This window comes from Entelurus aequoreus, linkage group LG17 (assembly GCF_033978785.1).
Source record: "Entelurus aequoreus isolate RoL-2023_Sb linkage group LG17, RoL_Eaeq_v1.1, whole genome shotgun sequence".
NCBI lineage: Eukaryota > Metazoa > Chordata > Actinopteri > Syngnathiformes > Syngnathidae > Entelurus > Entelurus aequoreus.
In genome coordinates, this window is record NC_084747.1 from 12,992,298 (window position 1) to 13,009,648 (window position 17,351).

Here is a 17,351-nt window from a genome sequence, read left to right on the forward strand (position 1 = left end):
TGAAACTGCTGGATACAAAGGGGGCGTTCCATATTGATGTGGCATAGAAGGAGAATGAGTTAAGACCTTTGTTAGATCGGAATCTGGGTTTAACGTGGTTTGTGGAGCTCCCCCTGGTGTTGTGGTTATGGCGGTCATTTACGTTAAGGAAGTAGTTTGACATGTACTTCGGTATCCGGGAGGTGTAGTGAATTTTATAGACTAGGCTCAGTGCAAGTTGTTTTAGTCTGTCCACCCTGAGCCAGCCCACTTTGGAGAAGTGGGTAGGAGTGAGGTGTGATATGGGGTGGAGGTCTAGAAGTAACCTGACTAGCTTGTTCTGGGATGTTTGGAGTCTAGATTTGAGGGTTTTGGAGGTGCTAGGGTACCAGGAGGTGCAAGCATAATCGAAAAAGGGTTGAATGAGAGTTCCCGCCAGAACCTTCATGGTGCTTTTGTTGACCAGAGAGGAGATTCTGTAGAGAAATCTCGTTCGTTGGTTGACCTTTTTGATTACCTTTGTTGCCATTTTATCACAGGAAAGATTAGTCTCTAGAATGTAACCTAGGTAGGTGACCTCATCTTTCCTGGTGTTAATAATGTCACCCACTTTTATAGTGAAGTCACTGACTTTCTTTCGGTAAGAGAGAACATGAAAGAGAATCAGCACCACCAACGGAGAACAATCTGAAAAGCGAAGATGAAGGTGAGTGTGTTGCGTTCCCTCATTTGAAAGCTATTTGACTTCCAAGCCTTAAAAAGAGAAATTAGCCGACTTTGTTGAACAATGTAAACAAAGAACCTGTTAGCATTTTTACCTCGATACAAAATGGCGGAAATGTCTGTTATAAGTTACCGCAGTAGTAAACAGTAGGCAAGCAACAATACTTGGTATAATCCCGCGTGAATCCGCCTTTATTGACCGTGATCCTGTGTTTTAATATTTTTCGATCAGCCTTTCTGTTTGTTTCTGCAAAGTTTCTCATCCCCTGATACAACATGTACTAAAAACTCAGCAGACACTTTTTGTTGAAATCATTTTTGAGTGTGTGGATGAAAACATTTTGTCCCTGAAATAATCATTAAACTTGTATAATGTGTTGGTACACATTATTTTATAGTACCTCAAATTCAAACTGCACTTTAATGTACTTTTATTAAATATAAAATGATAAATGGGTTATACTTGTATAGCGCTTTTCTACCTTCAAGGTACTCAAAGCGCTTTGACAGTATTTCCACATTCACACACACATTCACACACTGATGGAGGGAGCTGCCATGCAAGGCGCTACCAGCACCCATCAGGAGCAAGGGTGAAGTGTCTTGCCCAAGGACACAACGGACATGACTAGGATGGTAGAAGGTGGGGATTGAACCCCAGTAACCAGTAACCCTCCAATTGCTGGCACGGCCACTCTACCAACTTCGCCACGCCGTTCCAAAACCGTTACACCTCTAGTAAACACAATTATAGATATGAACAAAATGACAGTTGTCAGCTGTGAGCATATATTACCTCCATCAAACATGGAAAAATGTCTGTTACAAGATACTGTGGTAGTAAATAGTAGGGATGCAACTGTACTCGCTATTATCCTGCACTGGAAAATCTGCCTTAATTTAAATAAAAAGCGATATTAATCGAGATTGGATGTTATATAGTTTGTATTTTTTGTTTAGCACTTAGCAATAGTGCTAATTAATTTATCTGCTTATCAGTCAGCTTCTAAAACTTGTAGCTCATCCTCCTTATATTCAGGCTAAAAAATATAAGGTTCTGGATCATAATTTCTCCCAAAGTATTCTTTTATGGCACTCATGAAGTCTGCCTTTATTAGTAATAGTTGTCGGTGTTGTTGTTCAAGGAAATAGCGAACGTTGTGATGCGCCTGTGAAAGTAATGTGCCGCTGTTTGCTTAAAATGATAAGAAATGATGAAAAAACATAAATATTGCATGTTATTGTGAATGTGCCTGTTATTACAGTACATATATACTTACAGCGTGTATATAAAAAGTTGCTGGATATTTTTTTAGTAAGGGTGTAACGGTACACAAAAATTTCGGTCCGGTGCGTACCTCGGTTCAGAGGTCACGGTTCGGTTAATTTTCGGCACAGTAAGAAAACAACAAAATATACATTTTTTGGTTATTTATTTACCAAATTTGTAAACAATGGCTTTATCCTTTTAACATTGGGAACACTATAATAATTCTGCCCAAAAATAGAAATAGCTGTGTGTGTGATGGATGTGAGCCACCACTAGGCTGATCAGTGCAACAGCAGGCAGTCATGAATGCTAAGCATAACAATAACATACATATACACACAGGGTCCATTGCCAGGGTTCATGTGGTCAGCATATATCAAATAAAAACTAAATAAGATAAGGCTCAGAATGGTTTCTTAACAAAACTTTTCTGCATATAAAGTGCTTTTTTGATTGATTGATTGATTGAGACTTTTATTAGTAGATTGCACAGTACAGTACATATTCCGTACAATTGACCACTAAATGGTAACACCCGAATAAGTTTTTCGGGGCAGTTTAATCAACATTAAACTACCTCAAGTTGTTGCTCGGATTAAATAAAATGACAAAACTTTTCTTCTACATATAAAAAGTGCAACATTTGACAGTTTCAAGTCAACTCAGCCTCAGATTAACTTTTCTTTTCCCCCTAGCCTTTAACCCTGGTGACTTTCACTCAATCTTCATGTTTTTTGCCAGAAAAATCAGTTTATCCACATTGTCTGCAGAAAGAGCAGACCTGCTTGCAGTTACAATGTCTCCAGGTAGTTCCTGGCTAACTTGGCAGTAAGAGGATATATGGGCTCATTGTTCTTCCCCCATAGAAGTGGGTCTAAATCTAGTTTTTAATGCAATATGGTCTTAAATCTGCTGCTATAAAAACACCAACGGCATTTGTTATTGCTTTAGCCCGGCCTGACTCGCAGAGGAGAGGCTGCTTGAATGCGGTGTTTGCACGACGCTCGTCTTTCTCTTCGTAGAAGCGATGTTCACTTGGGGGTGGTGACGCTTCAAATGGGTTAGCATGTTTGACAAGTTGTCAGAAGCATACCCTACCGCTGCTGAACAATGTCAGCAAACCTCCGTCCTCCATTGTTGTATCGCACCGCAAAGCTGAAGTGTTCCCAAACGGGAGATCTTAACGAGGCAAGAGGGTCTTCCAGCTCTGGCTTTTACATGTTGTCCTAGTCCGGTCGCAGCTAGCACGCCGTGTGTTGTGCCTCGGTGTGCATTGTTTACACAACGTGCTCTACGCTACTTAATATGTCCGTGTGGAAACTCGTTCGGTACACCTCCGAACCGAAACCCCCGTACCAAAACGGTTCAATACAAATACACGTACTGTTACACCCTTATTTTTTAGAGTTTTTTTATAGAAGACATAGAGTGCATCCCCATTACCTGCATTGTTAGCTGACTTTTGCTAGTGTTTATTTACGAGTTAGAATCAGTGATGGGCAGTAGTACACAACAAGTAGCGACGCTATGTAGCTTAACTACAGTTCCCAGTAGCGTGGCGTTAGCCTAGCTCCTTTTTTGAACCCATAGTGATACCGAACAACCCTACTACACACACATACAGTACATAGAAGAAAGTGTGTTTTTGTTGTTTGTGTCTTGCAGACGTCCAGCAGCTGATCGGTAATCCAGAAGAAGTTTCCCCTCAGTTAGGGGGGAGCTCCACTTTGAAGCAGGAGACTCCACAACCACCCTGCATTAAAAAGGAAGAGGAGGAACTCTGCATCACTCAGGAGGGAGAGTGTCTTCTAGGACGAGAGGAAGCTGATTACACCAAGTTTCCACTGAGTATTCTCTCTGTGAAGACTGAAGATGATGAAGAGAAACCACAAGACGAAGACGAGGTTGAAGAACCTTTGAGCAGCGATAAAGACTGTGATGTTGATATGAGGACTTACATTGACAACAAACACTCTGAATGCTCTACAAAGAAGAGAGGTAAAAATGTTCGAGCTGCTCAGTTTGTGGCACAAGCTTTTCTCAAAATAGCTCTTTGAAGAACTCACACAGATGAAAAACCATATAAGTGTTCAATCAATCAAAGTTTATTTATATATTCCTTAATCACAAATTTCCTCAAAGGGCTGCACAAGCCACAACGACATCCTAGGCTCAGATCCCACATCAGGGCAAGAAAAAACTCAACCCAATGGGAACAACAAGAAACCTTTGAGACCGGTGCAATGGACGTAAAGTGGATCTAGTTAATAGTGTGAGAGTCCAGTCCATAGTGGATCTAGTTAATAGTGTGAGAGTCCAGTCCATAGTGGATCTAGTTAATAGTGTGAGAGTCCAGTCCATAGTGGATCTAGTTAATAGTGTGAGAGTCCAGTCCATAGTGGGGCCAGCAGGAGGGCAGAGCAGAAAAGAGAGGGCAAATCAACTGGTCTAAAAGGGGGGTCTATTTAAAAGTGAGCGTTTACAAATTAGTTTTAAGATGGGACTTAAATGCTTCTACTGCGGTAGCATCTCAAACTGTTACCGGGAGGGGATTCCAGCGTACTGGAGCGCAAATAGAAAATTCTCTGTAGCCCGCAGACTTTTTTTGGGCTCTGGGAATCACTAATAAGCCGGAGTTCTTACAACGCAGATTTCTTCATATGGTACTATACAGTCAGCAAGATAGGATGGAGCTAGACTGTTTAGTATTTTATACGTAAATAGTAAAACCTAAAAGTCGCATCTTAAGTGCACAGGAAGCCAGTGCAGGTGGGCCAGTATAGGTATAGGTATATATATATATATATATATATATATATATATATATATATATATATATATATATATATATATATATATATATATATATATATATATATATGTATATATATATATAATGGTAATGGAGACGAGACGTAACGAACGCATGAATAATGATCTCAGCGTCGCTAGTGGACAAAATGGAACACATGTAGCGATACTACTGAGATGAAAGAAGGCCGTTTTAGTAACATTCTTAATGTGTGACTCAAACGAGAGAGTTGGGTCGAAGATAATAACGAGATTCTTTACCGAGTCGCTTTGTGTAATTGTTTGGTTGTCAAATGTTAAGGTGGTATTATTAAATAGATGTCGGTGTCTAGCAGGACCGATAATCAGCATTTCCGTTTTCTTGGCGTTGAGTTGCAAGAAGTTAGTGGACATCCATTGTTTAATTTCATTAAGACACGCCTCCAGCTGACTACAATCCGGCGTGATGGTCAGCTTTACGGGCATGTAGAGTCGGGTGTCATCACCATAACAGTGGACGCTAACACCGTATTTGCGTATGATGCCGCCTAGCGGCAGCATGTACTTGCTACAGAGTGCAGGGCCAACAACCGAACCCTGTGGAACTCCGCACGGTACCTTAACATACTTCGAGGTCACATTGTTATAATAATAAAGTAAAGTACCAATGTCACACACACACTAGGTGTGGCAAAATGATTCTCTGCATTTGACCCATCACCCTTGATCACCCCCTGGGATGTGAGGGGAGCAGTGGGCAGCAGCAGTGGGCAGCAGCTGTGGCCGCGCCCGGGAATCATTTTTGGTGATTTAATCCCCAATTCCAACCCTTGATGCTGAGTGCCAAGCACGGAGGTAATGGGTCACATTTTTATAGTCTTTGGTATGACTTGGCCAGGGTTTGAACTCACAACTTACCGATCTCAGGGCGGACACTCTAACCACTAGGCCACTGAGTAGGTTTGAGAAATACACTGCATCCTGTCAGTAAGATAAGAGTTAAACCAAGACAAAGCTCAGTCTGACATACCAATACGTGTTTTGATACGTTCTAATAGAATGTTATGGTCGACGGTATCGAAAGCAGCGCTAAGATCAAGAAGCAGCAGAAAATGGATGACGCATCAGCATCGATGGTTAGCAAGAGATCATTAGTAATTTTTTGCGAGGGCTGTGATTTGCCGTGAAACCGGACTGAAAGTGGTCACAGAGATTGTTAGACGCTAAATGTTTATTTAGCTGCTGTGCAAATATTTTTTCGAGGATTTTCGAGATAAAAGGAAGGTGGGACACCGGCCGGTAGTTTACCATGAGGTCAGGATCGAGGTTAGGTCTTTTGAGCAGAGGATGAATAACCGCTTTTTTGAATGCTAGGGGAGCAGTGCCAGAGGAAAGTGATACGTTTATAATATTTAGCACTGATGGACCTAATATTACAAACAGCTCCTTGATAAGTTTCTCAGGAAGTGGGTCAAGTAAACATGTTGTTTGTTTTATCCCCATTTACACGCCGTAACAATTCCTCTTGCAGCGGGGAAGCGTTGTCTTTTATCTCCTTTCTAATGAGTTCGATTTTCTTATTAACGAAATTCATAAAGTCGTCTGCCAAGTGTGTGGTGCTACTGGCAGGAGTCCTTTGTTGGGTTAGCGATGCTACTGTACTGAACACATATTTAGTATCATTTTTATTGAGGCGGATGAGATTGGAGCAGTAATTAGCTTTAGCTAAGGTAAGCATGCGTTTATAAGTTAGCAAACTATCACTCCATGTTTGATGGAAAACCTCAAGTTTAGTCGCACACCATTTGCGTTCCAGCTTTCTACACGATAGTTTAAGAGCTCTAGTTTCTTCTGTAAACCAGGGGGTACGCCTTTTAGGGGCCTTTATTTAGCTTTAGCGGTGCTATACTATCAATGGTGTCGCGCAGGGCATCATTAAAGTTGTTAGTGAGGTTATCGATAGAGCCCACATAATTTGGGATTGGCGCCATTACCGAGGGCAGTAGGCAAGCAAGAGTCATAGTTGTGACAGCATTAATTTTGCACCTGCTAAAGCAGTGGTTATTAGTAGCTTGTTGACAATGAGTCAGAACTTCGAATTTTATAAGGTAATTATCGGACATTCTTTAGTGTACGGGAGTATCAAAACTTGGGAGGTGGTGACACCCCGGACAAGGACTCCATCTATCGTATTACCGTTGTGATGCGTGGGTTGATTTATTATTTGTGTAAGACCACAGCTATCAATTATAGTCTGGAGCGCCACACACGGAGGGTCTGATGGGGTATTCAAATGGATATTAAAATCCCCCATTATAATTATATTATCTGCGTTCGTCACTAGATCAGCGACAAACTCTGAAAATTCACTGATAAATTGCGAATAGGGCCCAGGGTGGCGGTAGATAACAGCTAGGTAGAGAGGTAGCGGCGTGACAGACCCCATAGTAAGCACCTAAAATGATTTATATTTATTACTTCGGTCAGGGGTAAGGTTAAGGTTTTCATTGTATATTAGTGCGGCCCCTTCACCCCTTTTAAGGGGACGGGCAATATAAGCATTCGTATAGTTAGGAGGAGATGCCTCGTTAAGAGGGAAACATTCATAGAACTGGGTTATAAGTAGAGAAACAAAAAAAAACAGAAACAGAGACCGATATACACAAAGGAATCTAAAATAAACATTTAAGACACAATGAACACACAAATCAAAAGTAATCTGCGGTAAAGAGGTGAGTTTTAAGCTTTTCTCTAAATGAGTCCAGAGTGATGGCGAACTTGATATTCAGAGGGAGCTTATGCCATAGCCTAGGTGCCATCACTGAGAAAGCACGGTCTCCCTTTGTCACTAGGTTTGACCGTGCGACCTTCAGGGTCATCTGGTTGTCAGATCTAAGGCAACGACCAAGCCTGGAGCTGGTAGGTTGGTTCAGGTGATCTTTGATGTAAGCTGGGGCGAGACCATTGAGCGCTTTGAATACATACGTGAGGATCTTAAATTTCACTATGCGCTTCACTGGGAGCCAGTGAAGGGAGGAGAGGATGGGAGAAATGTGTTCCCTCATTTTTGTTCCTGTCACCAGCCTGGCAGCTGCATTTTGTATTAGCTGCATGCTATGGATGGTCTTGTCGGTGACCCCAGCATAGAAGGCATTGCAATAGTCCAGTCTGGAGAAGATGAGCATCAACACGACCCTCCGTAGGTCACTGGGGGAGAGGAAAGACTTGATCTTGGCTATTGTGCGCAGTTGGAAAAAACAGGATTTCACCACAGATTTCACTTGCTTGTCAAACTTGAGGTCTGGGTCGAATATGACCCCAAGGTTTTTGACGTGGGTTTTTTCAAGAGTGGCCATACTTCCCAAATTATTTCTGATCTGACTGACCGAGGTGGAGTTGCCTAACAGAAGAATTTCACTCTTGGTGTCATTGAGCTGCAGGAAGCTTTGTGACATTCACTCCTTTATTTCCCGCAAGCAGTCTTTCAAAAGGTCCAGCCCAGAGTGATCGTCCGTCTTGAGTGGAAAATAGATTTGAGTATCGTCAGCGTAGCAGTGAAAGGAAATTTTATGGCGATGAATGACTTGGCTAAGGGAGAGCATGTAGATGGAGAACAAGATGGGACCCAGTATTGAGCCCTGAGGGACCCCACAGGTGAAGTTGGCACAGTGGGAGGAATGGTTGGCTATGTTCACAGAGAAGGTTCTGTTGTTGAGGTAGGACGTAAACCAGGACAGGGCTGTGTTAGTGATGCCGACCCCATGTTTGAGGCGGTCTAAGAGATCAGTATGGTCTATAGTATCAAACGCTGCACTGAGGTCCAGGAGAACCATTTCAGCACATTTCCCAGAGTCAGTGATGAAGAGAAGGTCGTTTAACACCTTCAAGAGGGCGGACTCAGTGTTGTGGCCGGCCCTAAAACTGGACTGAACTTTCTCCAGTATGTTGTTGTGTTGGAGATAGGGCTGCAGCTGGCTGAGGACGGCCTTTTCTAACAGTTTAGACAGAAATGGTAATTTTGAGATGGGTCTGTAGTTGCTGGGGTGAGTGGTATCTAGGTTGGCTTTCTTAAGAAGGGGTTGGACCACTGCTTCTTTTAGGCATGATGGGACTATACCTGTGGCCAGGGAAAAGTTGATGATGCATCAAAAACCTCCTTAAGGAGGAGGGCAGGGACGGGGTCCTGATTGGCTGTGGCTGGTCTCAAGGCGACGGCCATCTTAGAGAGGGATGAAAGGGAGATGGAGCTGAACATGGAGAAAGTGGATGAGCATATCCGAGTAACAGCTAAGTCCCGGGTGCAAGGGGGGATGTTTCTTCTGATGGTGTTTACTTTATCTGAGAAAAACAACAGAAACTCATCACACTTTGTAGGCGATGCATCCTGGATAACAGTGGTGGGAGGGGGCAAACAACAGAATTGATGATTCTGAATAGAATTCTGGAGTTTGGAGCATTGGCAATGAGACTGGCAAATAACGTGTCTCTTTTAGCGTTAACCACCCTGTGGTAGCTCTTCTGTCTCTCCCTCAGTATCTCAAGAGAGAACTGCAGGCCATCTTTCTTCCACCTCCGCTCCGCCTGTCTCCATGCTCTCCTCTCTGCTCTGGTGGTCTCGTTGAGCCAAGCCGTAGTCTTGGGTATGGGCTTTTTCAGCTGGAGAGGGGCAATAGAGTCTATGCTTGTTTGGTGTAGTGCGCCTTAAATAATTAGAATTATATATTATTGATATGATGGGGATTTTCAGATGGTTTGCTTGGTGCTCCGATAGATTGAACATTATTTGCCACCTCAGTAGAATGCATGTTCACATCTGGTACAGTCACTACAGAAAAAACATTGCGAGTTGTGTGTAAATCTACGAGAAATGCTATGTGTGCAGGAATTTTCCAGCCTGGGGCTGGTTAGTTGTAGCTTAACTGACTCCTTACTCGGTTTAACAGACACTGTAACTGCCTGTGTCCGAGCTTGCTCTAGTGTAGTTAGTCAAGTGTGACTTAACCAGTATTCTATGTTTCTAGATAGAGTGATGGCGCCTGCCCGGTTAGGGTGAAGGCTGTCCCTCATCAGCAAGCCCGGTTTCCCCTAGAAAGACGGCCAATTATCAATGGACGTTCTCTACAAAAACTAGCCAGCCACTTGTTAAGCGAGACTAATCTGCTATACCTCTCATCATTGCCTGTCGCAGGCAGGAGGCCAGAGACAAGTACTCGATGCCTGGACATCTTTCTAGCGAGATTACAAGTCCTAGCTATGTTCCTCTTTGTAATCTCTGACTGGCTCATCCTAGTGTCATTGGAGCCAACGTATACAACTATGTTTGCGTAGCTATAGTGGTGCAATTGGCCTGTCGTACAAGTTTACTAGGCCTGCTGCAAGTTAGCTCCATAAGATTAGCTTCAATGTCAGGTGCTCTGACCCTGGGAATACACATAATTATGGCTGGTTTGCAAAGCTGTTTGTTTCGGGTGATGGAGACCCCTATGACTAAGGGTTCCCGGTAGCCTGGGGTGTAGGACTAGCTAAAGGGCTGAATCTATTGTGCCTCTCAACCGGTTCACCTTTGCTTGTAGGCCGCTTAGGGCTGCTACAAACTGGGCTAGTCAGCTCGCTACAGCTAATGCTAGTGTCCGCTGCGTCTAAAGTTACGAAATTACTCTGCTCTAGTTGGCGGACAAGGTCCTCTAGTAGGGCCAACCTATCCATGAGAACGGTGCACGAAGAGCAGGGAGCCATACTCACGTTGTTTCTTTCACCGAGTCGAGTTGTTGCTGTCTTCGGTGGTCGTAACGTGTGACAGCAGGTTTCTACAGACCGTCGCCGCGCTCGAGCTTACAGCATCTGGTATTCCCAGGCGGTCTCCCATCCAAGTACTAACTAGTCCTGACCCTGCTTAACTTCCGGGATCGGGCGTGCTCAAGGTAGTAATGCTGTAAGTCATTAGTTGACTGCTAATTGGGCAGTTTTACCCGCGCTAATATTTGGCATCAAACTAAGCAGCTGTGTGTGCGTCTACGTATCTACATGTGCACAGCAGGGGAGCTGGTTAACTTAGGAGAGTAGTATGTGTGTTTGTGAGAATGTCAACGTGTTGTCTGAGTGACGTCAGTGAGTGAGCGGGCGAGTAAATAGAGAGCAGCAGGACAGGTGTAACAACTATATTATACCTGTCACTATTTAAACTCCTTGTGCAGATCTGAATGCTTATTATTTAAATGTTGACCTAAGTCTGAAGCAAAGGTGGTAATACTAATCACCACATTTGGCAAGGCGTGTTTTAAAGCAGCTGTTGTGAGAGTAGCGTACGTGTGTGTGCACCTTTAAGAGTGGCAGTATGTGGGGTGAGTAAGGAGAGAGAGCTAGCATGATCAGGAGTGTTAATAGCATGGTGGATGTCCGGTTGTGCCCTGTGGAAATAATAAATAAAGTGAGCAAGTTGTAACTAATCGACGGCCTCGTCCTTCCGACCAAAGAGCGGAGCTTTATGGACCCAGTGTTACCCCCGACAAAACATGGGCCCTGGAGGGAACGTCTCCCCTGCGCTCCTCGACCACGGTCTGGGAGCCCACAATAAGGAAAGGTGTAAAGCAACCCTTGCAGAGCGGCGGCTTCCTGTTTAAAGTGTCACCTTTATTGTTAGTTTAGAAGCCCAAATACCTCCATATTGCACTTCACGCACCCTCTTTATTAACCAGTAGAATTGCCCTTTGTTGCCTTTCTTCCCCTCCACCATGTTATTGCTTGTATGCACTTTGTGGGTGCGTTTTGACACACTCAACATCATGCGCCTCGGCTCTGTAGTCACCGCCGCACAGCAGCATTCAGATGAAAGAACAGTACCGGTACTTTTCAAAGGTGCTATAATACTGATTTCAATTGATTAGTACCACGATACTTTATTACTATCGGTATACCGTACAACCCTACTACACACACATACAGTACATAGAAGAAAGTGTGTTTTTGTTGTTTTTGTCTTGCAGACGTCCAGCAGCTGATCGGTAATCCAGAAGAAGTTTCCCCTCAGTTAGGGGGGAGCTCCACTTTGAAGCAGGAGACTCCACAACCACCCTGCATTAAAAAGGAAGAGGAGGAACTCTGCATCACTCAGGAGGGAGAGTGTCTTCTAGGACGAGAGGAAGCTGATTACACCAAGTTTCCACTGAGTATTCTCTCTGTGAAGACTGAAGATGATGAAGAGAAACCACAAGTAGACAACCTCTTAGCTCCACTATCAGATAGTGAGGCTGAAGACGAGGTTGAAGAACCTTTGAGCAGCGATAAAGACTGTGAAGGTGATATGAGGACTCACACTGACAACAATCACTCTGAATGCTCTACAAAGAAGAGAGGTAAAACATGTTTGACCTGCTCAGTTTGTGCTAAAAGTTTTACTAAAAAGAGCCGTTTGACTCGACACATGAGAACACACACAGGTGAAAAACCATTTAATTGTTCAGTTTGTGGCAAACGCTTTTCTCGAAATTGTCTTTTGACTGAACACATGAGAAGACACACAGGAGAAATAACATTTAACTGTTCAATTTGTGGTGAAACCTATTCTTTTAAGAGCCATTTGAATCAACACATGAGAACACACACAGGTGAAAAAACATTTAATTGTTCAGTTTGTGGCAAAATCTTTAATCGAAATACCTATTTGACTCAACACATGAGAACACACACAGGTGAAAAACCCTTTAGTTGTTCAGTTTGTCGCAAAAGCTTTACTCAAAATAGCCATGTGATTCAACACATGAGAACACACACAGGTGAAAAACCATTCAGTTGTTCAGTTTGTGGCAAAAGCTTTACTATACAGAGCAAATTGACTCAACACGTGAGAACACACACTGGAGAAAAACCATATAAGTGTTCAGTTTGTGGCAAGAGCTTTCCTTATAGCAGCTCTTTGTGTCAACACATGAGAACACACGCTGGAGAAAAAACATTTAGTTGTTCAGTGTGCTGTAAAAGGTTCCCACATAATGCAGATGCAGTAAAACATATGAGAACACACAAGGGAAAATAAGCACTTAGCTGTTTAGTTTGTGGTATGCTGCTCATATGTGGCAACATCCACCCTAACAGGTTCAAGCCGGCCCGCGAGATGAGTTTGCGAAGTGTAAAATTCAGCTGCATTTTTTAATTAAAGAAACTGCTGTTCTAAATGTGTCCACTGGATGTCGCAATAGCAATTCTGTTAGGCAAGCAAATAGTTTAATCCGGGGCGAGCAAGTATACCAAGCAAGAGGTACACGGTGTGACTCCTCCCCCTCCACCCAACGTAAAACAGGAGTAAAATAAGCAATCAGTAACCCCACTTAAAATGCAGCATGAGACACTGCACACTGATATAGTTCTGTGAAAATGATTGTCTTCTGTGCAAATGTAAAGAAAGTGAACAGTGTGTGATTTACTGCAATACTGTCAGTCTTTTAACTTTTTATTTGTGCTTTGTGGAAATTGTTCACACATTGCACTGCTTTTATTTTTATATCAATACACATTATGTCTAGAAGACAGGAAGTAACTCAACACTCTTGAATAGTTTCTACCTCAGTTTGTATGGTTTGTTGAGTTAGTACAGGATTAATATGTGGAAATGACAAATGAGGTAGTTGATACATAGAATAGTTTTTATTCATGCTTTATTTAGTTTGTTGTTCAATCCTAGATGGGTTGTGACTTAGAGTTAATCTCAGTGTTTCTATTAAACTTCAAATTCATTGTGTTCTTTAAGGTGTTTTTGAAAATGCACCATTTTCCCCTCTACATGTTAAACTAATTTGAAGTGTTTTGTCAAGAGGATTATTTGTGATATGTATATTTTCAGAATGTGCTTGTTCTATTTTAGGCCGAAGTAAAATAATGAAAACAATCCGAAGTTGTCGTAGCCGTATTTTTAAGTTATCATGCCATGATTTTACCCGTCCCCGCCCACGTGGAAATAGATTTTCCTCCATGCGGCCCCTGAGCTAAAATGAGTTTGACACCCCTGCTGTAATGTGACTCATGTGAGCAGGTTACTGTATAAACACATTTTGTTATAAGTTATAAAAATGTGTTCAGTTCTCAGAGACACATCAATGTCAGGCTGACAATCGCTCTTCCGCTTTCTCCAAACACGAGAACAAAGCAGCTCCTACTGACTTGTGATTGGTCAGACCGTGCCCATCTTAATCACATGGCTAATTTCAATATAATAAATTGCGATGTGGACAGCACGGTGGAACAAGGGTTAGTGCATGTGCCTCACAATAAGAAAGTCCTGAGTAGTCCTGAGTTCAATCCCGGGCTTGGGATCTTTCTGTGTGGAGTTTGCATGTTCTCCCTGTGACTGCGTGGGTTCCCTCCGAGTACTCCGGCTTCCTCCCACCTCCAAAGACATGCACCTGGGGATAGGTTGATTGGCAACTCTAAATGGTCCCTAGTGTGTGAATGTTGTCTGTCTATCTGTGTTGGCCCTGTGATGAGGTGGCGACTTGTCCAGGGTGTACCCCGCCTTCCGCCCGAATGCAGCTGAGATAGGCTCCAGCACCCCCCGCGACCACAAAAGGGACAAGCGGTAGTAAATGGATGGATGGATGGAAATTGCGATATAACACAATTGAATATCTTATATGCTCAGACAGTAATGTGTTTATATAAGTTTGGATTGTGTTATGATGTTTGTAATAGGGAAAGACGTTAATGTGTCTTGTTTTCATATTTGCATTTAAGATAGTTGACATTTAGCATGACCATACTTGCCAACCTTGAGACCTCCGAATTGGGGAGATGAGGGGACGGGGCGGGGTTGAGTAGTGGGGGGGCGGGGTTTGGTGGTAGCGGGGGTGTATATATATTGTAGCCCGAAAGAGTTAGGGCTGCAAGGGATTCTGGGTATTTGTTCTGTTGTGGTTATGTTGTGTTACGGTGCGGATGTTCTCCAGAAATGTGTTTGTCATTCTTGTTTGGTGTGGGTTCACAGTGTGGCGCATATTTGTAACAGTGTTAAAGTTGTTTATACGGCCACCCTCAGTGTGACTTGTATGGCTGTTGATCAAGTATGCCTTGCATTCACTTGTGTGTGTGTGTGTGTAAAAACCGCATATATTATGTGACTGGGCCGGCACGCTGTTTGTATGGAGAAAAAGCGGACGCGACAACAGGTTGTAGAGGGTGCTAAAGGCAGTGTCATCACGGCACGCCCTCAATATTGTTGTCCGGGTGAAAATCGGGAGAATTGTTGCCCCGGGAGATTTTCGGGAGGGGCACTGAAATTCGGGAGTCTCCCGGGAAAATCGGGAGGGTTGGCAAGTATGAGCATGATAGCTGTTAACTGGCGATTAGTGATGTTAAGTGCCTAAGATGGTAGTTATTGATTAGCAGTGTGATGAGGGCTTTCTGCTGGTGAGTGATTAGCACTACAGTTAGAGCCACCTATCGCTAGGTAGAAATGAGCAGTTTCACCAACATTTTTATGTGAAACCATATTACTAACTGTCTGGTGTTTTACAGGATTCATGGAAGTTTATTGTCATACCAGCACACGATACACATGAGATGGCACACAATTTAGTAGCACGTGAACAATAGGATTGGCATACTTGCCAACCCTCCCGAATTTTCCGGGAGACTCCCGAATTTCTCCCGATTTCCAGCCGGACCTGAGTGAGAACAGCTTATCGTCACGTCCGCTTTTCCTCCATATAAACAGCGTGCCGGCCCAGTCACGTTATAACATCTAGTTTAAGAAAAACCTTTCTCAACCAGCTATTGCAAGGAATTTAGAGATTTCACCATCTACGGTCCGTAATATCATCAAAGGGTTCAGAGAATCTGGAGAAATCACTGCACGTAAGCAACTAAGCCCGTGACCTTCGATCCCTCAGGCTGTACTGCATCAACAAGCGGCATCAGTGTGTAAAGGATATCACCACATGGGCTCAGGAACACTTCAGAAACCCACTGTCAGTAACCACAGTTGGTCGCTGCATCTGTAACTGCAAGTTAAAACTCTACTATGCAAGGCGAAAACCGTTTATCAACAACACCCAGAAACGCCGTCGGCTTCGCTGGGCCTGAGCTCATCTAAGATGGACTGATACAAAATGGAAAAGTGTTCTGTGGTCTGACGAGTCCACATTTCAAATTGTTTCTGGAAACTGTGGATGTTGTGTCCTCTGGACCAAAGAGGAAAAGAACCATCCGGATTGTTATAGGCGCAAAGTTGAAAAGCCAGCATGTGTGATGGTATGGGGGTGTATTAGTGCCCAAGACATGGGTAATTTACACATCTGTGAAGGTGCCATTAATGCTGAAAGGTACATACAGCTTTTGGAGCAACATATGTTGCCATCCAAGCAACGTTACCATGGACGCCCCTGCTTATTTCAGCAAGACAATGCCAAGCCACGTGTTACATCAACGTGGCTTCATAGTAGAAGAGTGCGGGTACTAGACTGGCCTGCCTGTAGTCCAGATCTGTCTCCCATTGAAAATGTGTGGCGCATTATGAAGCCTAAAATAGCACAAGGGACTGTTGAACAACTTAAGCTGTACATCAAGCAAGAATGGGAAAGAATTCCACCTGAGAAGCTTCAAAAATGTGTCTCCTCAGTTCCCAAACGTTTACTGAGTGTTGTTAAAAGGAAAGGCCATGTAACACAGTGGTGAACATGCCCTTTCCCAACTACTTTGGCACGTGTTGCAGCCATGAAATTCCAAGTTAGATATTATTTGCAAAAAAACCCATCAAATATGTTGTCTTTGTAGTGCATTCAATTGAATATGGGTTGAAAAGGATTTGCAAATCATTGTATTCCGTTTATATTTACATCTAACACAATTTCCCAACTCATATGGAAACGGGGTTTGTATACATATATATATATATATATATATATATATATATGTATATATATATGTGTGTGTGTATATATATGTGTGTATGTGTGTGTATTTATACACATATATATATATATATATATATGTGTATATATATGTGTGTATGTATATATATATATATATGTGTGTGTGTATATATATATATATATAAGAAATACTTGAATTTCAGTGCAAATTCAAGTTTATCTTTTATATATAAAAGATAAACCGGTGTGGCGCGGTTGGGAGAGTGGCCGTGCCAGCAACCTGAGGGTTCCTGGTTCGATCCCCACCTTCTACCGACCTAGTCACGTCTGTTGTGTCCTTGAGCAAGACACTTCACCCTTGCTCCTGATGGGTCGTGGTTAGGGCCTTGCATGGCAGATCCCGCCATCAGTGTGTGAATGTGTGTGTGAATGTGTGTGTGAATGTGTGTGTGCATGTGGAAATAGTGTCAAAAGCGCTTTGAGTACCTTGAAGGTAGAAAAGCGCTATACAAGTATAACCCATATATATATATATATATATATATATATATATATATATATATATATATATATATATATATATATATATATATATTTATAAACCTCATAGCCATAGCACACATAAAGACGTTAATCAATAAAACTTGCGACAGAGGGAAGGGTGAGGGGCTACGAAGGCCAGTCGCTGCTCCGTCCATCGCCCCAAGGGAAATAAGCAGTGGCAGAGGCGT

The 17,351-nt window shown here is 42.9% G+C and overlaps 1 protein-coding gene and 1 pseudogene across 1 annotated transcript; one reads left to right on the top strand and one right to left on the bottom strand.

Annotated features, from left to right (window-relative positions):
• Positions 1-10,591: 10,591 nt before the first annotated feature.
• On the bottom strand, positions 10,592-10,700 carry LOC133633010 (5S ribosomal RNA; annotated as a pseudogene).
• A 1,046-nt stretch (positions 10,701-11,746) lies between these two features.
• LOC133632450 (gastrula zinc finger protein XlCGF71.1-like) lies at positions 11,747-13,617 on the top strand. Its single transcript, XM_062024862.1, has one exon. The coding sequence runs from the start codon at positions 12,063-12,065 to the stop codon at positions 12,792-12,794; it is 732 nt and encodes a 243-aa protein (XP_061880846.1). The 5' UTR covers positions 11,747-12,062; the 3' UTR covers positions 12,795-13,617.
• The last annotated feature ends 3,734 nt before the right edge of the window (positions 13,618-17,351 follow it).

Coding starts and splice junctions, on each gene's coding strand:
- LOC133632450 (XM_062024862.1), top strand. CDS start 12,063: ATGAGGACTCACACTGACAACAATCACTCTGAATGCTCTACAAAGAAG.